Source organism: Anopheles stephensi, chromosome 3 (genome assembly GCF_013141755.1).
Source record: "Anopheles stephensi strain Indian chromosome 3, UCI_ANSTEP_V1.0, whole genome shotgun sequence".
Lineage (NCBI taxonomy): Eukaryota > Metazoa > Arthropoda > Insecta > Diptera > Culicidae > Anopheles > Anopheles stephensi.
Genome location: NC_050203.1, coordinates 69100661 through 69119282, shown reverse-complemented (window position 1 = coordinate 69119282; position 18622 = coordinate 69100661). Strand labels below are relative to the sequence as shown.

At 44.6% G+C, this 18622-nt stretch overlaps 2 protein-coding genes and 1 non-coding gene across 8 annotated transcripts in view; all 3 read right to left on the bottom strand.

Annotated features, from left to right (window-relative positions):
- LOC118512486 (neuronal acetylcholine receptor subunit alpha-7-like) overlaps positions 1-18622 on the bottom strand; it is a 91119-nt gene that overhangs the window by 60702 nt on the left and 11795 nt on the right. For all 6 annotated transcript variants that reach the window (XM_036056989.1, XM_036056985.1, XM_036056987.1 and 3 more), the window contains exon 3: positions 9726-12496. In XM_036056989.1, coding sequence (XP_035912882.1) covers positions 9726-9876 — 151 coding nt within the window. In that variant the 5' untranslated portion in view covers positions 9877-12496. The remainder of the gene's footprint in view (positions 1-9725; positions 12497-18622) is intronic.
- Positions 7858-9444, bottom strand: LOC118512488. The gene has a single exon (XM_036056992.1). It carries the CDS (start codon positions 9395-9397, stop codon positions 8498-8500), a length of 900 nt encoding a protein of 299 aa, XP_035912885.1. The 5' UTR covers positions 9398-9444; the 3' UTR covers positions 7858-8497.
- Positions 7935-8006, bottom strand: Trnap-agg. Its single transcript has one exon. It is a non-coding gene; the product is annotated as a tRNA-Pro (tRNA).

Sequence of the window (18622 nt, the reverse complement as noted above, 5' to 3'; positions counted from 1 at the left end):
GCTACTATTGAAAGGGGGAGCAGAAAGGAAAGACAACCGTTGCGGTCCATTCTGCCCTCCCGTCTGCATGGTACGCTCGCACACCGCTCAAGTGGATCGATTATCATTTTTACGCGATTAGTCTGCGTTCCATGAATGACCGTGCAGCTCGAGTGGACGCAGCTGAATGAAGACGTCTCGCTTTCAGCCAATATGGACACGTGCTGGACCTGGACTTCACGCAATCACCGCCACAGTGGGGGACAAAGCGGGGGGACAAAAAAAACCCCTCAAGCCAACCATGCGTATTAATTATGATGTAGCGAATGAATAAATAGAGCGTGTAATGCAATTAATTGAATGGGAGGCCGATCGAGCCGCATGGATGTAGATTGATGATTGGTATCAGGCTGGGGAATAGCGTCTAGATGAGAGTCTTTCATCCCTGACTCGGTCGGATTGGTCCCCGGAACTTTAACTACAACTTAAGGCTAGGCTAAAGATCCGGGGCCCATTCGGACTCATGCGGTATGCAGATATCTCTAGCCAGCTCTTTAATAGGTCGTGGAACAGAATAAAAAATGGCAGCTTGTTGCACGCGATTAGTTCTTCGCTGGTTTCTGCTCTACGGGGCCAGAGTGCCACCGTGTGTTGATTAAATTTGTGCCAATTTATGAACATTATCAAGGTGTTGGAGCGCATATAACACGGCAAGCTATAACGGGCCGCATACAAAACGAAAGAATCACACACACACGCGCCTATTCTCCATATGCGCTCCACTTGCTAAGTGCATGACAATCCATGGATCTACCTATGGTTGGGCTGGCTGCAGCATGCCGCACCTGAGTCCGTTTGGAGTCCGTGAGAAAGGTTTTTTGTGTGGTTCGCATGCAAAAAAAAGTGGATGGAGGGACCGAGCAGCCGGCAGCAGATGTGTGGCCGGAAGACAAAGAAATTGTGTTCCTCACGGTCGTCGTCCCATCGCCAGCAGAATGCAGAATAGTTTATTGCAGCGGAGGGGCGGCTTTTTTTCCTCTTTTTCTTCTTTGGCCACCCACCATCAGCGTAAGTGTGCCATGTTAACTTCCATCTCGCACGCCGTTTCCTCCCTTCGGGGAGAGATTGTCAGGGAGCATTGTCCTGGTAGGAGATAGACCTCCCTCCACCTCCCAAGAAAAACCTTGCATCCGAAGGACGCACAGTGTGTGGAGATGAATCAACCGGCTTTGCCACCTCTATCGTAAAGATTTTTCAACTGCCGTACTACATAGCTTTATGATTCGTTTTGTTGCGTTTTTGCACTGTTCTACTGGTGTGGCGGTTCTTTCCACGCCGCCGTTTGGCCCACTTTTTATTTCGACGGGGAGAGAGAGAGAGAGAGAGAGAAAACAGCCTCGGGTGGGTGGTGCTTTCATTAGTTAGATTGTGGATTGTTAGATATGCTGTGTGTGTGTGAAGGTTTCGTCCTTGGTAATGCTTGATGCTGCTGCGTACTATGCGAAAGTACGACATATTACAATCACTGGTTCTTCGAATTAGATTTTTTCCGTTTGGGCAATAGTTTGTTCTCTTTAAATGCTGTCCTTCGTCGGGTAACGGTGGAGAGAGAGAGAGAGAGATTAAAAATAGTACATGATGCAGGATCTTATTGTTAAATGTTTTGGGAGGATCATTTGTAGTTTGTAATTCAAACAGTTCTTGAGGACATGTTTTTCTTTTAAATAAAAGGTGGATGAAAGCGAGAGAGAGTATTGTTAAGGTGTTTTCAGTCTTGGAGCAACCTTAATTCAATTGTGAAGCTGTAACTCTTGTTTGGCTAGTATTCCAAGTGATATTCCACCCTATCTTCAGTGTAATGGATCAAACAATTCCCATCGATATAAATGATGGTGCAGATAGAAATGTTACATAAATCACGAAATATTACCTTATTAAATAAGTTCAACTAAAAATATTGTTGTAAAATTAAAAAATGGAAATAAGTTACATTAAATTAGGTATTGAAAGGAAGTCGTTACCTATAAGTCAGAAACATAGGCTAGAGTTCATGTAATTTTAGATCAGGAGTGTTTTATTCGAAGTCGAAGTCTGGGAAGATCTTTCTCAGTCTTTCAAAAGTTTTCTACTAAATTGTAGAATCTAACACAAAAAAGGATAAAAATCTGAAACTAAATCAATGAGAATACAGAAGCTATACGAAAAATAAAAAGTTGCCGAAGATAGAAAACTTAGTCGAAGAGTAGAGAGAGAGAAGAAGCATTCATATTGAAAATCCAGGGAATGAGCCATGTTTTCTGCTTCTTCCTTGGCACTAACAACCTCGAAAGGTTTCGGCCGGCCATTTCTGTCTTTCGGTGACTTGATTTTACCCCTAGCTGGACAGTCACAGTCCTGCGTACGGGAAAGCGTTCTTGTTGGGACTTGAACCTCCTCGTTCCGTGTGATGACTTCGCCTCTGACTCTAAATCAAGGCCTCTGTCATGTTTTATAAACCAAAAAAATACAAAATTCCTTATATTTTAGTTTCAGAGCATGGAGTAAAAGATTGAACAGTGTTTTATCCTAAAATTCTAAGACCGTAACCTTTCCAGAAGTCGCCATTGCTATTTTATCAATCGAATTGGATATGTCAGTTGAAGGAAACAAATTATTCGTTTTAGCTCCAATCATTTCATCCATTCGATTAGAACTAAGCATAAGAACTAATATCAGAGATTGATCATAAATCCATTTAAGCTGGCTAGCTAGCAAGTCTGTTGTTTAGCAGAAAAATAAGCCGCAAGCTATTTGAAACTAATTAACGGAGGAAAGTTTAAGCTGAGGAACAATTTAAATTACAAAAATAAAATAGGTAAAAAATGGGGATGTAACGAGCAAATTAGGGCCAACAAATATTATAAAAATAATTGATTATAATTGGACAAGTGGGAGATGTCGCATTTTAAGCTATTCGATTCTCAAAGATCAAAAACCAAAAATTCCAATACACCCGCCCATTGTTTGCAAATTTGTTTAGACCGGTCAACAGACCACTCCCACTGGTTCCGATAAGTGAATGTACTAAAAACTTAACCACAAACCATGCTAGTGCTTGCGAAAACGAACACTTGTGGCCAGTGAAAATTGGTTGGCAAACCGAAAAGTGTGTCGTCCGCCCGGATCGTCGTCGTGCCGTGCAACGGACCTAACCCGCACGAACGCTGGGAACGGGGTTTGTTTATGTTTTAAATATTTTAATGAGTACACTTAGCGCGGTGCGCGGTACACAATGGCTCCGGAACATGCACCAATGAGGCCACCGGAAAACGTGCCCGGTTGGCCACACACTTCATTTTCGCATTCGCGTACCAGGTGACAGTTGCCCCCGGGGCCGGGCAACTTTTGCTTGGGAAAGTGGGTCTGCCGGACTGGTGGCACTGTGGCGGATCAGATAAATGTGACAGTTGGCGGTAATTGTTCCATAAATTTGTTGCTTCCCCCCCATATTGGCATCGGTTTGGCATAATTTTTTTCCATCGATCGGATCCGCGTTTTCAAGCCTAGAAGCTGTTAAGTTTAAAAGCGTCAGATTATGGCGCAAGAACGTCACGCCAAACTGCTCATAACAGAAGGGAAGGGCGCGTTTTAATACGTGTGTAATACACTTGCGTTATATTATGTGGTCCCAGGCTGCATAAAACACGTTCCAGCTAAAGCATTCAGCAAATCTAGGTTCCAGCCAGCTTGAGGCCATCGTGCCATCTAATGAACACACCGTACCGTCCGGTCTCGGTAAGGTGAAAACTTCTGGTTCCCATCTAAACAAATGTCACCCGCGGGAAGGAAGCGAAAGCTCGGTGAGGCAGGGTCGCCAGGAACGAGTAGGAGGTACGGCCAAAGTAAAGATAAAACAGCTCCGGGGAATGGCGAATGTGCTCAAGTTCGTGGACGCCTGCATGATGTGTCCCTGATGTCGCTTCCATCTAGCGCGGCATACACATACATTTGCCCTCACACACACACATCCTATCACCCAGTTTCAAGCAGTTCGTTAGCCGCAAGGTATCCGTGGACGTGGCAGCTCACGGCCCCGGGCGCTGCAGCGTCCGGCTGGCAAATGAAAAAGGGATACTACAATATCCGGGTGTGTCCGCCACCGGTGTGAGCGGCTCAAAGACCGGTCTTTTGGCTAATTAAGATCCTGCTCTTTGCCACCGTGCTCCGTACGACTGTACTCGCAGCGATGAACGTAATGAAACGGACGCTGAGCGATGAGATCCTTATGCGTTGCGTTCTCCATTTATGCCAGGAGTGGCAGCTTAATGACGGTTGTTGGTAGCACCGAATTTTAGCACATTATTTCATTCCGTTGTTTAAGGTTAATGTAGCTTGAAATCGTTTAACGGAAACACAAGGTACAAGTGATTTAAATTTAAGACGTATTATAGATATGGATTTTAAGTTCCATCCAACAAATCTTAGGATCAATCAATTCTAGGGAAAGTGTTTTCGAATTTTGAATTTTAAATAAAATCTTCTATCTGGGAAGCAAAAATGCACTCCTCGACCAATTCTACATAAAGCTTTTTTATAAATATTTATTTTCTTAAAATTTAGTGAAAGCTTAGGTTAAACAATTTTTTTTAAATATATTTTTTTAAAGCAGAATGAGTGGCAATATTTAAAAACTTTGATAACATGTTTTTTTTTTTTTTTTTTTTATTCATAAAGAACGGCCTGGCCGTATTGCTTTTGATAACATGTTCAAATAGTAACATTTTCTTAAGTACAACGTTTGAAGTACCAGGCGCCTCCTTCAAGGACCAGAAAAATTTATAAATCTGTTTCGGTTCCCAAGACGAAAAATAAATGAAGACGATTGCTTTTAGTACACTTTTACAACATTAAAAATTGCGATGCACAGCATACACTATCTTTTTTAAAGTTTTCGTGCAAGTGAATAAATCACCTTGAGCACGGTTTGAGATAAAACGCCAGAAGGTATGCAATTTCATTTAGAGTTTCTTTTCAAATATTTATTATTTCAAATGCTTATTTTTTCTAAAGCTAACATTGCTCCATTAGAGAAAAATGCCTTCATTCTTAAAACTTAATAGCGCCAACGATTAGAATCGCACCTCACAACCCAGTCTGAAAATTTTATATTACTCTTCAAAGGTTTCTCTAAACACCATTTCATTCCCTGCTGTCGCTAACAAGCGTACGAGCAACAAGCTAGCAAATGGCTTCAAAATGCAGACGATGCGAAGGACATTTAAGCTCCCCCTCTGGTCCTTAGGGAATATGTCAACAGCACAACAATATAATGTGTGTTCTGGAAAATTTGTTCCCAGCCGGCGGTACCTGGCGCAGGTAACGTGTGCACAAGGCGTACAAGCAACTGAACCTGCTTCACCTGCATATGTTTGCAGGTATATCGGGCCTTTTGCATTACATTTGCACGAAACAGTTTAAACCAGCATCGATAGTTGTCACGCTACAAAGTTAGGAACCTCTTTTCAGGTGGTATACCAGGAGGTTCAATGTTCGTGAAAACTAGTTTGGCAACTTGTTGGGGTTTTCGACTAGTTTTGTACGGGAAACTTTTTCCCCATGTCACCGAGAGCTCTCACTTACCGGGGTGGGACCTTTGTGCACTTTGCTAGCTGATTGTTATAGTGCTGCTTGTTTGCAATAGCTTTGCGACAATGTACTGTCGCATTGAGTGGAATGCATAAAAGGGCTTTCACCTACGATTTGTCTTGATGTGTAGAGTATCCTCAAATTTATAGTTTCTATCGGAAAATACCTAGGACGGCAAAAAAATGAACAACATCCTAGTTCAGCCTATGAAATCCAGTCTCCGTACGTTTATGAATAACGACCGATGATCCACCACCAGAGTGGCCCAGTAAAGTGGCTCCTTCAGAACGTATCGAACCTCAACAACAACACCTTTGTAACACACACACTCACACATACTCATAAGAATATAGAGTCATCAGGAGGAGAGAGAGAAAAAAGGGTCCATCCCGGTAGCCAAATCGGGTGAAATGTGAGTGTTTTATTACTCCGTGAAAAGCCCTTCACTTCGTAACCGAAGGATGTCATCTGCTTCGATAAAGAATCATTGCAACAAGCACCAGCAGCACCGGCGGCCCCCGGTTGAGATCCCCGGCTGATTCCTCAGGGGACAGATCGTTCTGAACCATTATAAATAGCTCATTGGCTCTCGATTAGATTCGATTGGTTTCCTCTGTCCGGGGTCATCGAATCAGTGCTACGGCTTGCCAAGGACTATCTTCATAAATCCACTCCGGCACGTCCTTATTCTTCCGCCAGAGCAAAGGCAAACAAAGGGCCGTGCATGTCTTGCACAGTCAGGAGACCGGGGTTTGGGCCGGAATGGGAGCTTTAAGGGGTTATGCCCGGCCGCAACACGCTCTCAATTCCTCTCTCTCTCCCCGCCTGCCATATCGATCGTTTCGGTGTGCCTTCGAATAACCCATCCAACCAACCATCAAGAGTCATCCATCCTCGTCGTACCCTCTTTAGCGTTCGGGGGGTTTAAGGAATTCCAAGCAGGCAGCAGCCAGGCTTGTTGCTTTTTGCCACTCAGACAAGGGCCTGTTGCATAATACGGGTGTTTGCCACTGTATCGATACGGGGCAGTATGCTGGGACGGTAGCCAAAAGCGAGAGAGAGCGAGCGAGCGAGAGAGAGCGAGCGAGCGAGCGAACAGCATTCCAATTCTCGGCATAGTTCTTCGGCTGGCAGCGTTCCAGCAAAATCCTTATCAAACCGTTTCTGCCGGCATGCTGTTTCCTCCAGAATTTCCGGCAGCGTATTTTTAGCAAATTGCAGCCGATCCTCCACAAATAAACAACGCGGTTGCAGCGCTGAACGGTTGTTTTTCTCGGAAGCAGGTTGAGCATTCGTCGCCATTTAGGCACGGCATAATGGCTGCCCTGGGTGTACGTGGCTCATATTTATGGTGCCTTCGCCAACCAAGAAAAAAAAAGCATCTTCGCCCAACCAGGTAACCGCTTCTTTCATCAGATTGTTGCCAGAAATTTGGGACTCCACCATCACTAAACTTACTCCCAACTCTCTCCCCCATGCTTCCCAGTCTTACCCGATCTCCAGGTGCGGGTTCAGTTGCTTCAGCAAACAATCCCGGCACGGCATTAATAATTTAGGGCCCCGTCATATTCGGTGAATGTTGCGAAAGAGCAACCGAACGCCCGAAGAGAGTGGCCTCACCCGGGCGAAGATCCAGATTTTTTGCACCTCGATGACATGCGCGCATCAGTGTAAGGGGGTGGGGTGGTGGAGAAGGGGAAGAGCTTGTACCGAGTGGGGACAGGCAAGCCAGCCCGAACCGGACGGCTTACCACATGAGTATTATTACACTGGTACATGGGTTGGCATGAATAAATAACGAATCCGTTTAATGTTGTACCCACACACACACACACCACAGTTTTTTGTTGAGAACACGCTTTGAGCCGGCAGAACATGATACTTCGCTTCGCCCGGTGGAATGCGAGAAAGATTCGTAGATTCGCCCACACACACACACACGCACACACACGAGCCGTCCACGGTGCTTTTCTCTTTCGATTTCAACCATGCGTAACAATGCGTGTAGAAATTTTGCAGAGCTTAGCGGTTTGACGTAAGCACCCCGGTACCTGTGTGTGTGTCGCTGTTGTCGATCCGGGAAAACCTTCCCCCCAACACGCACACGCACGGGCGCCGGGTAAAGCTCTTCAATTTGTATCAACACAACAGCCAAGTGTCTTTCGCGTTGTGTAGGGGTAATTATTCAAAACGTGAGAAAAGAAGCAAAAAGCATCTCATAAATAACAAAAAGACAGTTTATTCGCATGAAAACGCACCTCATACACGCATACCATTTGGGGCTGGGAGGACACCGCCAACCAAAAAAGAAAGGTTGCTTCAGAGCGGGTGGGCTCGTCCGGGATTTGAACCCGGGACCTCTCGCACCCTAAGCGAAAATCATACCCCTAGACCAACGAGCCCGTTGAGAGAGCCCGCATTGAGCACGCATCAAAAATACTGCCTCTCACACAATCGATACCACGCGAAATGAGCACACTGCTCGAATGACGATGGACGCGTTTTGCTCGAATGCCGTTCGTGAGAGAGCGTCGAGCGCTGATCGAAAAACGTCGGTGCGTGCGAGCGTGTGTGAGAGAAAGAGAGAGCGGCACAGTTTGTGATGCGTGCACAGTGGTCACTTCGCATGGAGCTGCGATCGATCCTATTAATGTTATTTAATTGATTATTTAATTTATTTTTTATTTTTACCTTAGTTTTAGCTACAACACAATTACAAGCACACGCATAATGATTTTTTTTGCGTGAAAGCGGAATTATAATGTTTTATCGCATGAGATAGGATAGTAAGCTCAAATTAGAACATTGAGTTGGTGCCGTTCAAAACCTTCTGATCTTCGTTTTTATGATTTACGCACTTTAATATACGGTTAAACTAATTTCCTAGCTAATCTTACTTCGTTTTGCCGACAAACGATTGCAACCTGTCTATCATTTTAACTCTCAGCACCTGGACACGCGCAATATCTACCGGATCGGTGTAAAAATGTTCCAACCCCACCAGCGAGTGAAAGATTATTCTACTCCGTTCTCGGTCCAGCTGATTGTTACGCTCGAGGTGCGAGTACAACACTTCATAGCCCGAAATTGTACCAAATGTCTGTGCATCCTCACGAAGTGCTTCGAAGAAGGCTACCAACGCACCGACCGTGTTTCCATCCACCTGGTACGTATCATTAGTGAGCCGCGCTATATCATAGGTCCCATTCAGAGCACGGTAGATCTTGGCCGCTTCCTCAACGTTGTCTCCCTGAATGTACCCCACACAAAGGGCTTCCTGAGCCCGGCGGCCAGCCGCTCGTTCCTGTTCGAGCAGACGCAGATTATCGTTGAGACGTCGCTTCAGATTTTGCAAACTGTTACGCAGTCGTTCGATTTCCGCCAGAAATCGCTGCTCTACTTCACGCTCTAAGTTGTCCACTCGCCTCAGCAGATCGGTCAGCTCGGACTCTTGCTGAGCTTTCAGCAGCTCGTACTGGTTGGCAGTGAGGTACGATTTCTGCATGGTACTGTACCGTGAAAGTACAGCTTCGATAGTCGTTTTAAACTCTCGAAGCTTACGGCTACATTCATCCGAACCCGTCGTCGCGGTCGAGTCTCGAGCGGGAGGACGCTTGCGTGACGATCTGCGACCTTCGACAAGTTTTGTGAGTTGAACCAACTCATCTATTTCGGTTGCAGATATGATGCATTCCTCTGAAGGTGCAAAAAATTGACGCTTCACTCGCGGTGACGAAACACTGCACTCTACAATCACCAACAACACTAGGAGAAGAAGCTGTTGCGTCCACATCTTGATCGCTCTACTGGTACAAAGTGACTGAGCATCTGGGCTTGATAGTAATAACTTCCAGCTGTTGCTGTACCATTACTGATAGCGCCATGAAACACCAATACATTCGCAAATGCTCATTCAGATTCCAAGTGAAGTTTTTTTTTTTATTCTGATGACAGCAATAAACGCAGCTAAGATTAAAAGGGAATCCCCAGTGATGGGACAGAAATAAAACCCACCCCAAAAAAAGGTACAACACGTTGAACGTGAGTTCATGACACACACACAAAATCAAATACAAGATGAAAAAGCAGTTAAGTGTAAGAAATTGTAACAAAATACTCACAGATTGAAGAATTCGCTATCAGCATCAGCACGATGATCCACTTGTATATCCGCAACTGTTTGTAGCACTGAAAGTTATGATATCGATTCAGCATAATGATTTTCGATATCATTTTGATCATCTTGATCACGATGATCAGTATCTTCTTCATTGGGTTGAGCGATACGCTAGGTCACTTCCAGCAGCTAGCCACCGTTGCGCCGATCCGTGACCGGGGGGACACGCCAGAAACCCAACCGAACCGCGCCGGTTCCAGCTTCCACTCTGCTCAGGGATCTGTTGCGTTGTCGTTGGTCCCCGTAAATTGTCCTGCTGGTGCTGATGCTTCGGCACTAGGAGTTGGAGCGGTGGAGCTTTTTTGGCACTTGCGTTTCAATGTTACAGATGTCCACCAGATGCCTACCACACCCCACCAGGGAACGTGTGTGTGTGAGTGTACAAGTCTTGTCTATTCAATTCTCTCTTCGCATTCCCGTCGGGTTGTATTGGCCCTGGGATGCATTTGGGGTTTGGTCCTTAATTCCTCGCGGCCCAGTGCACAAGCGTTGCATGTGGTCTTTTCGTTACGTTATTCCGTGTTTTTGTTTTATTTTTTTCCTATTCGAAGCGTTAGGTTGTGGTTTTTTTGGAGGGGGATTCCACAACTAACAACCACAGGAGCACAGTCTGTCAGCACAATAAATGCTGTCCAACAGGCGTCGTCGTCGCCGTACTGCAGTTGCAGTTTTTGTGCAGATATCGGCCAGTTGATCCTCAGCTACGTTTCGGCGGCTTTCCAAATTCACTTGCCAGCAATTCTAGGTGCCAAAAACACTATCTACGATCCCGGCTCGAACTGGCACAACATGATTGACTACGGTCCGCTCCGCGACCCAGTTGAAATACCTACTGTAAGCTGTTGGGAAAGAGTGTCCTTGTGTAGTTCACTTGCGTACTGTACCCGGTATCGAGCATTGTTATCCACCACCATTAAGTACGGAGCAATCCGATCCGATCCCACTTTGCGGCGTGCCGTTGTATCACTACGCTAGCGCCTGAATGTATGCAACTGTTCGATTTATTTGTTCTTAGCACGTTTGTTTCGACCGCCCGTGCTTGTGTTCTGGGTGTCGTTTATGCTGCTTGCACTTAGTATGGTCTGTTGTTTAATTCGACTTGATGTGCGTTTCGATTTTAGAGTAATGATCGTACTGTTTATCGCTATTACTATCAATATTGTTATTAAGTACTATTAATGTTACGATACGTTTAATGCTATTATTAGTGTTAGTAGGTTTTTTTTCTTTGTTTGCTTTACTTTAATTATTCTTATTAATGTTCCAAACAGTATTAATACTACGCCCAATGGCTGCTACTAGCGCAGTGCGGAGAAACACGACTGCTCACATCAGTCGACATCGGCATTCCTTCCTACGGAGCAGTCGATCGTTCTTTCGTCCACTTGAGCGCTACGTCCTCCCTTTTCGTCCACGATACGCAAATCAAACGATTCAGGATCAATAGTTTAGGCGAAAAAGTGTGGACTAATTTGAACGTTTCCGGAAATCGGCGGTCGGCTATTGCTTGCGTTCCACTCTCCGTTTTTTTGCGGCAGTTTCCGTTCGATTCGCTTCACTTGTTATTACTTCCCTTTCCGGTGGGCTGTGATGGGGTGCTGACGTGACAGAAGTGCCAACCACGCGTGTGGGGATTATTTTGGGTTGGCGAGATCGAATGATGATGAGAATTTTCTCTGATTGACAACGAAGCGATCGCAATGTGAATGCTATCGTGCTTGCAGGATCGTTCTCCAACGAAGAAAAGACGGCGGGTAGAACGTTCTGTTTGAAGTTTAATGGAGTGCGATTGAAAAAAGGTGGCGAAATAATGAGCGATTAGAGAAACTGGGTGCCCCAGGAAGCGTGTAAAGTGTATGTGCTCTGTATGCACCACAATCTGCTTCGTTTGCTACGCTCTCCAACTCCGAGCTTTTCCAAAACTTTGGGTGTGGCTTCCCGGCGTTCCTCGGCTTTGCCGGATTTTTTCCTCGACCACCGTCTCTATCGGCTCGATAGATTAATTCGTGTGTTTCGTTGCTACCGACGCCCGATGGCGGTATGGTAATATGGCGAGTGTTCCGCTTGTTTCGGACCCGAGCGTTCGTTCGCGATGGTGGCGAGTTTCTACCCCGAGTTAGTTTCTACCACGACGTTGTTTCACGGTGCAATTTTGGCAGCAGTTATTTGCAGTGTGTGTGTGTCGGTTGCGTGCGGTGTCTTTGTGTGTTTGTTTGGCTAGTAGTTGTACCTGGCGCAGTGCGAACGAACAAAGATGACGACGCTTAAACGGTGCTAGAGAACACCACGACGACGACGGTGTGAACGATGGCCGGTTCGTTCGCTTTCAACTTTTCAACTTGGTTCGATTAATCACAGCGACGGCGACGACGTGCGCAAATAATCGCTTCCGGTGCAACCGTGTATTCGCACTTCCAGCGGTGGCGACGGCAATGGCATTCGTGATGGCAGTTTTCATTTTTCCCACCCGTGGGCTCGGTATGCGTCGGAGCCTGTGCCTTCGCGTTCGCGTTTGGGCGTGTGTGTGTGTTTTGCCTATGCTGTAGGACCAAGGACCCTGTAGTGGACGATCTTACTCGATCGATCGATCAGTAGTGCGCTGAGTACATGTGTTGGCAACAACACTTCAGTGGTGTGCAGTTTTTCCGTTGCCACGTTGGCGTTGATTTACGATTGGGTGAACTGCTTGCAGGCATTATCGGCGAACAGCATTATCTGGAAAAAATGGAGAAAGAACATGGTCAGTGGATCTGTAATTTTGTTGAGAAGACTTGTTAAGTTGGAACTGGTCAACTTTGCGAACATTAAATTTTACATACAAAAATTTGTACTAATATCCATTAATGTAACTCAATAAGCCAATTTTATTCGCATTTTACGTTTAGAATCTTTTGGCAGAACTATTTCGTTGTCCGTAACATGGGCAAGTGGCAATACGACATTATCCTGGCATCTTAGACACATCCTAAGTAACGATAAATATATGTTTGTTAGTTTTTGGACCAGCTGTAGCTCAGTGACTATATACGCCTCTGAGACATGGGCTCTGTCCAAAACTGATGAAACCCTCTTAGCCGCGTTCGAGAGGAGGATGCTTAGAGGGATTTTTAGCCCGTTTGTGTGGAAGCACAATGGCGCTATAATGACGAGCTCTACTAGTTGTACGGTAATCTCGCCATCGTGCAGCGTATTAGACTCGCGAATCTACGATGGGCTTATCATGGCATGAGAATGACACCAGACGACCCAGCCTGTAAAGTCGTTTTAGGCCGTCCACATGGACAGAGGCGGTGTGCCTGGCCCGAATTAAGATGGACGTTGATGATGGCGAGTCATTTCTCAATAAAGATAGCAACTTCCGGTAGTTAAACTGGTCGTACTCAATAGGTCCTCTTTAACCAGAATCCCCAAGAAAATAACAGAGTAAAGAACCTTCTATAAGATATCGAAGAGAGAGGAAGTTTTCATCAGAACAGCAATTCTTAGTGATTATCTGCTGTTGCAATATGAATGACTTTGATTAGAACCTCTGCCAATGATATTATTTTTTGTCTTGGTTGCAATCGTTGGAATTTCGAGCCCTTGGATAAGTATTGACCAGGTCTCAAGTTTTTTCTATAGTTTATGTTGAATTTTACGTTCATGAATTTTACGGGAGGATGGGATCTTGTTGCGTTATTCGATTAACCAACTAAGCCGTTATACTTTGAGTTGTAAAGAGGCGAATGAGGTTTTAGAGATAAAGATTAAATAAAAATTGAAGTATGTTCCACAGACTCGGGACAATTTGATGGACTAATGGTGACGGCTCCTGTCTTTCTCTAGGTAAGGCTAAGTACTGACTCCTATGTGTACTTTCAAGGATTATGGAGCTGGCTGACACAAGTAAAGAAAACTAGATACTATAAAATAACTTGATTGACTCTTAGTCCAAGCTAATTGAGTTAAAAAATATTCCCAAAACTATAACTTATTTTGCTATTTTCAAATATTTCCAACAACATTAATCATTCAAAAATAATACGTCAATATTCAATGTCAGTATAGATTTCAAAGAAATCCTCCACTTTATGTTCTTCACAGTAAATGCTTCAAGGCTTCATTAAACGATATTACATTTTTTTTTTTCGCAAACCAGTCCCAAACGCTGCGTCTAATAGACAACGGCATCAGACAAACTGCTCTCGCCAAGAAAGCACTGACAAGGGCTGTCTATTTGTCTAGCCTTGCCGTGCAGTAGCAGCAGATACAAAACGAATTCTTGGCATTGTCTCGAGGGCAAAATCTAGGGCATGTGATGTTGAAAAATGGTATTGTACGAATTGGAAAGGCATTCGGACTTTTTCGTTCTTCGTCTGTGTCCTGCACTATATAACATTGGTTTGTGCCATCCTTTTACAACTCGCACCCCATTTTTTCCCTCCTTATCTTCGCTTCGTACTCCAGTTATGATACAGCTTAAAACAGCAAAATACCGGTTGGCAGCATAAGGGTGGTGAGTAATTCGAAAAGTTTACAACTGCAAAACCCGTACCCCGATTGCTTTTCCTACCAATCCAGACAAAATAAGCAAAAAATACCCTCAAAAAAAACGGGACCGACAAGGACAGACATCAGACCAAGGCACGCAAGCAGTATCGGTGATGCTGCACCACACAATGGCAGCGTCTAGAGTGACCTCTTCGTTACCGCCCGGAACCGCCCGCAAAGCCACCTCACCAAGCGTTCGAAGCCGGTGTTCGTCTTTACTCGCAAATGGCCCCATTTTGGAAACGATGTCTGACGCTTCCCGTGCATCCGCTTCCACTTGCACAGGGGGAAGGACAGGATTTTTTTTATTCTTCCTCACCGAAGCATGAAAGAGAACCGACACCCGTACACGGCCGCACACCGGTCGGGTTTGAGGGAAGTCAACGTCAAACAACCGCCAGACGGCACTGCGAGCGTTTAGGTAAGGGAGGGGGAAAACTGTTCAAAAATGGATGATGATAATGTTTCTCTCCATCCTTCGAGGGGTTTTCGCTGCAGAACATCGAGCTTCAAGTGGTTCGGTTGCATGTTGCATTCAACAAGGCATGAAAACTGCGCCGAGATGTTTGCACCATACAGTGTAGCAGCATCACGAAAGTATTACCGCTTGGCTTTGACAACCACAGTTTTAGCCACCATTAAACGACACACCGACATATCGTTCAACGGGGACGACAAAAAAAAAGAAAACGGAAAGGTTGGATAATACAAAAGAAAACTTTGACACTCCAAGCTCGAAGCCCGGTTGGGTTAGAGACACTTGAACCCGGTTTCGATACCAACTGTTACCCGTTCGATCGATCCGATGCTATAAATAGAAGGCGACGGGAGGATAGTGGCGAGGCGTAACGTCCTCGGAATTCCCGAGTTCAAGCTCTCGGTGGTGAAAAGTTAACATCTGGTCGAAAAACAATCGCAATCATTATTGGCCATAAATGGACCTCGGACGGGCTCGGCACGGGAACCATAAATGCCCTTCGAATGCCCTCGTCCCAGTTTGCGCACCGTGGCAGATGCTGAAATCGATAGACGTAAAAGAGCCAAATTCCACCCCGGTTCCAGTTCAACATTTCGGCGAACATTGCCGAGGTTTACCTGTCAATGAAACTGTTGGCTGGCACGGCAAAACAAGACAGCTGACGATGGAGGCTGTAGACAGTTATTTCGAGATGGTATAAATCCATAGCATTTGATCGGATTCCAAGATATCTGTAAGTTCTAGCGATGATAGTGTTTGACATCTATTAACGTAGTCACGCCATATCATTTTTTTAAGTTTATTTTATCTATTGTTTCTGCAGTTCTTCTAGCAACTTTTGGGAAATTCTTGCCGATAACATCAACGTTCAATTAAGTTGTCAATCTTGGACGTTGAAGATTAAAGAAAGTCTAGATGGAAAGTCAGATGTCGCAGTTAAACAAGATCTCCAGAGGAAGCGTACCGGAAACCGAAAACTGTAAGCTCTTCTGTATGACCTTACAGTGCAGCATATTGTTCTAAAAATAAGCACAAAATCCGAATGACAAATCCCCCAATCTCCACTTGTCTCAAGCGAAACGATGTCCTACCGGAGACTTCCAATGTTTGCCCACAAACACTGGAACCACGCTTCAAAGTGCTTAATTTTAGCACTCTTCGCTAACAAACTTTTCTTTAGCTTTTTGTGGAGCAGGAAGCTGAACTAATTCTAGCCTGCCCCACCCCCACATTTCTCCCGACTTCCGCGCATACTCGTCTTGATTAGCCTGCTTGAAATTCACTTCGAAAAGTTGTTCGTTGGTTGTTTTGGGGCAGAAATATTTTCACCTCGTTGACTCTCTGCCCCGCATCCACCCATTTTCATCCCTGTGGCAGTTTGCCACTTAGAACGGTCGGGGAAGGGGAAGGGTGGAAAGTGCATCCACAGCGTCCGTTTCTCTAAGTAGGGAACATTATTCAATTAAAATGCTATCCCGAAACATAGTCGAGATGGCCGTGGTGGTAGGGCTGGAAGCTGGAAAAGTGATGGTTACGTTTTTTTTTTCTCTTCTCGTTAGTGCTTCTTCCATCTTTTTGACTTGAAATAAAAGAGTGTTCAAGAACTCGCCGACACGCCGACGACAGGCGTGGCTGTTAGTTAAAAGTAAAATAAAAATCCCCCATTTCCTCTCATTAGTTTTCACCAACGACGGTGCAAATCATCGCCGTGCAAAATGGTTTTGGCCGTTGGACAAAAACGGGGCGCAAGAAATCTTTATTCAAACAGGGGAGGGAAAAAAGTTCGCCGGCCAAGCCACGATAGAAAATGGGCGATGAACGGCCATCCGTTTCGGTTCTGCCGTGCAGTGCAGGATGGAATGGAGGAACATTTTTCACTCAACCAAAAATGGGGACGATAAGAAGCCACACACCAAAAAAAGCCGTAGAACTTAAGCAATCTTCAATCCAACCAGCAAACTGATGCGCTTTAAATACGAACCTGGGCCAGGGCGATGAGAACAAATCAAAGGGAAAACGTGCTACTGAATTATGTTTTTCAAAACCCCCCAAAAAAGAAAGGCGGCTATCAAAAGGAGAAATAGGGAAATCTTTTTTCTCCCCTTTTGGTGATGTCTCTATATGACCTATCTCTCTCTCTCGCACTTGGTTTGAACTTAGAAAGAACATTTTTCCTTTTCCTTCTGTTCACCTAATTCGTCTTCAAGTTCAGCACCAAATTGGACGGTACTATTATACGACAGCAAAAAAAACAGCCCGCTAACAGTTCGCCCACAGCTGAAAACCTAGCTGCGCGAGAAAACGTAGTGGACTTTACTTAGATCTGAGGAGAGGGGCGGGAAAACTTTTAAACGACCCGCCGAGACAACCCAACCGATGAACGTGCACTGGACGTGGGCAACAAACCAGCAATAACAACAAAAAATACAGCCAAAGAAAAGTCTAGAACGAGTCGAAGTGGATCGTTCGGGAATTTCGGGAGAGGGAGGCGTTGAAGGTGGGTGAAGCAAAAAAACTCCCCCTAGAGCTTGATGGTGATGATGATAATGTTGATGAAGATGAGAGAACGATGGCAAATTTATGAGTGAATCAGCATTAAGCAGAATTGCGCAAATCAGCAGTTGCACGAACGGTACGGAATTAGTCTAATGCTAACGCGATAATTGAACCAGCGAAAATGGCGAACGGCGGAAGGATGCCAACCTTTTTAGGCCAAGTCTTTTTTTTTTGCCTTTTTGTTCTAGGAAAGGTAGGATTGGGAAGGTAGGTGTTGAGATGGGTAAGTGCTAACACTACAATTAAGAGAAACATATCATATCCAATGACCGAAGCTCTGTGGAATTTCGCTAATGAAACTAATTTTTGCGATCGATTTGGTTACGTTAAATGTCAAGGATGCCTTTAAGCAACTTAGGGCGAGTAAGAGTTTAAAAAATTCTCAGGAGTAGAAGCAGAAGACAAAATATTATAATATCAAGCTTTTGAGCTTATATCAAAAAAATCTCTTCGTTTCGGGCCTTAGAGTCCCTCCTGATCTTTTCCATTGAATGTTCTCAATTTGTTTTAGGACTTTTTTCAATTGGAGTAAGTTGAGGTCAACACAGGAACTGCAGCTTACATCCGAGCAAATTGTACATAATGAGGGACTTGCTGACAACCAGCTTGAGTTTTACAACAGTCTCTCCACTTCTAGAGAGAGAGAGAGAGAGAGAGAGAGAGAGAGAGAGCTGAATGTCAGATTATAAATATTCCGAGCACCCTACAGTGATGTATGACTCTTCAAATGAAGCATAAATTGACAGAGAAAGCCCAGCTACGCCTTTTTCCAACGGTCAAAATATTCATGTTCAACCGGTGAAAAATATCCAGCAGAAGATGGACATATGTAAGACGAAGTCATTCTCATCCTTTGAAAAATATATTTCTCGACTTTGGAAAATATTCCCAGCTGATCTCACGGATCTGAGTCACGGTTAGTACAACTGTTTCGGCAATCCCGCTTTAAATTATCTTGTCCAAACGTTCTGTAGTCATAAAGGAATAAAATGTGATATTCAAAGCTCAGAGAGCGCTGAGAAAATGAGAATATTTATTATTATGACAGCCATGGTTGATATCCTGCCTAAATGCAGTAATTTCTTCTTAAATCACCCTCTAAAAGTAATCCTTTTTTTCCTTGAATACATACGTTTAGAGCTACATTATACTGTAATTTTAGGTCATAATTTTAGCTAGAGTAAATTTGTACTACTTTTATTCGAAAGCTTTAGGGCGTTGCCTTTCCCCGGTGCGTGAGCCTTAAGCTATGCAATTAATCTCTACACATGGTTTCT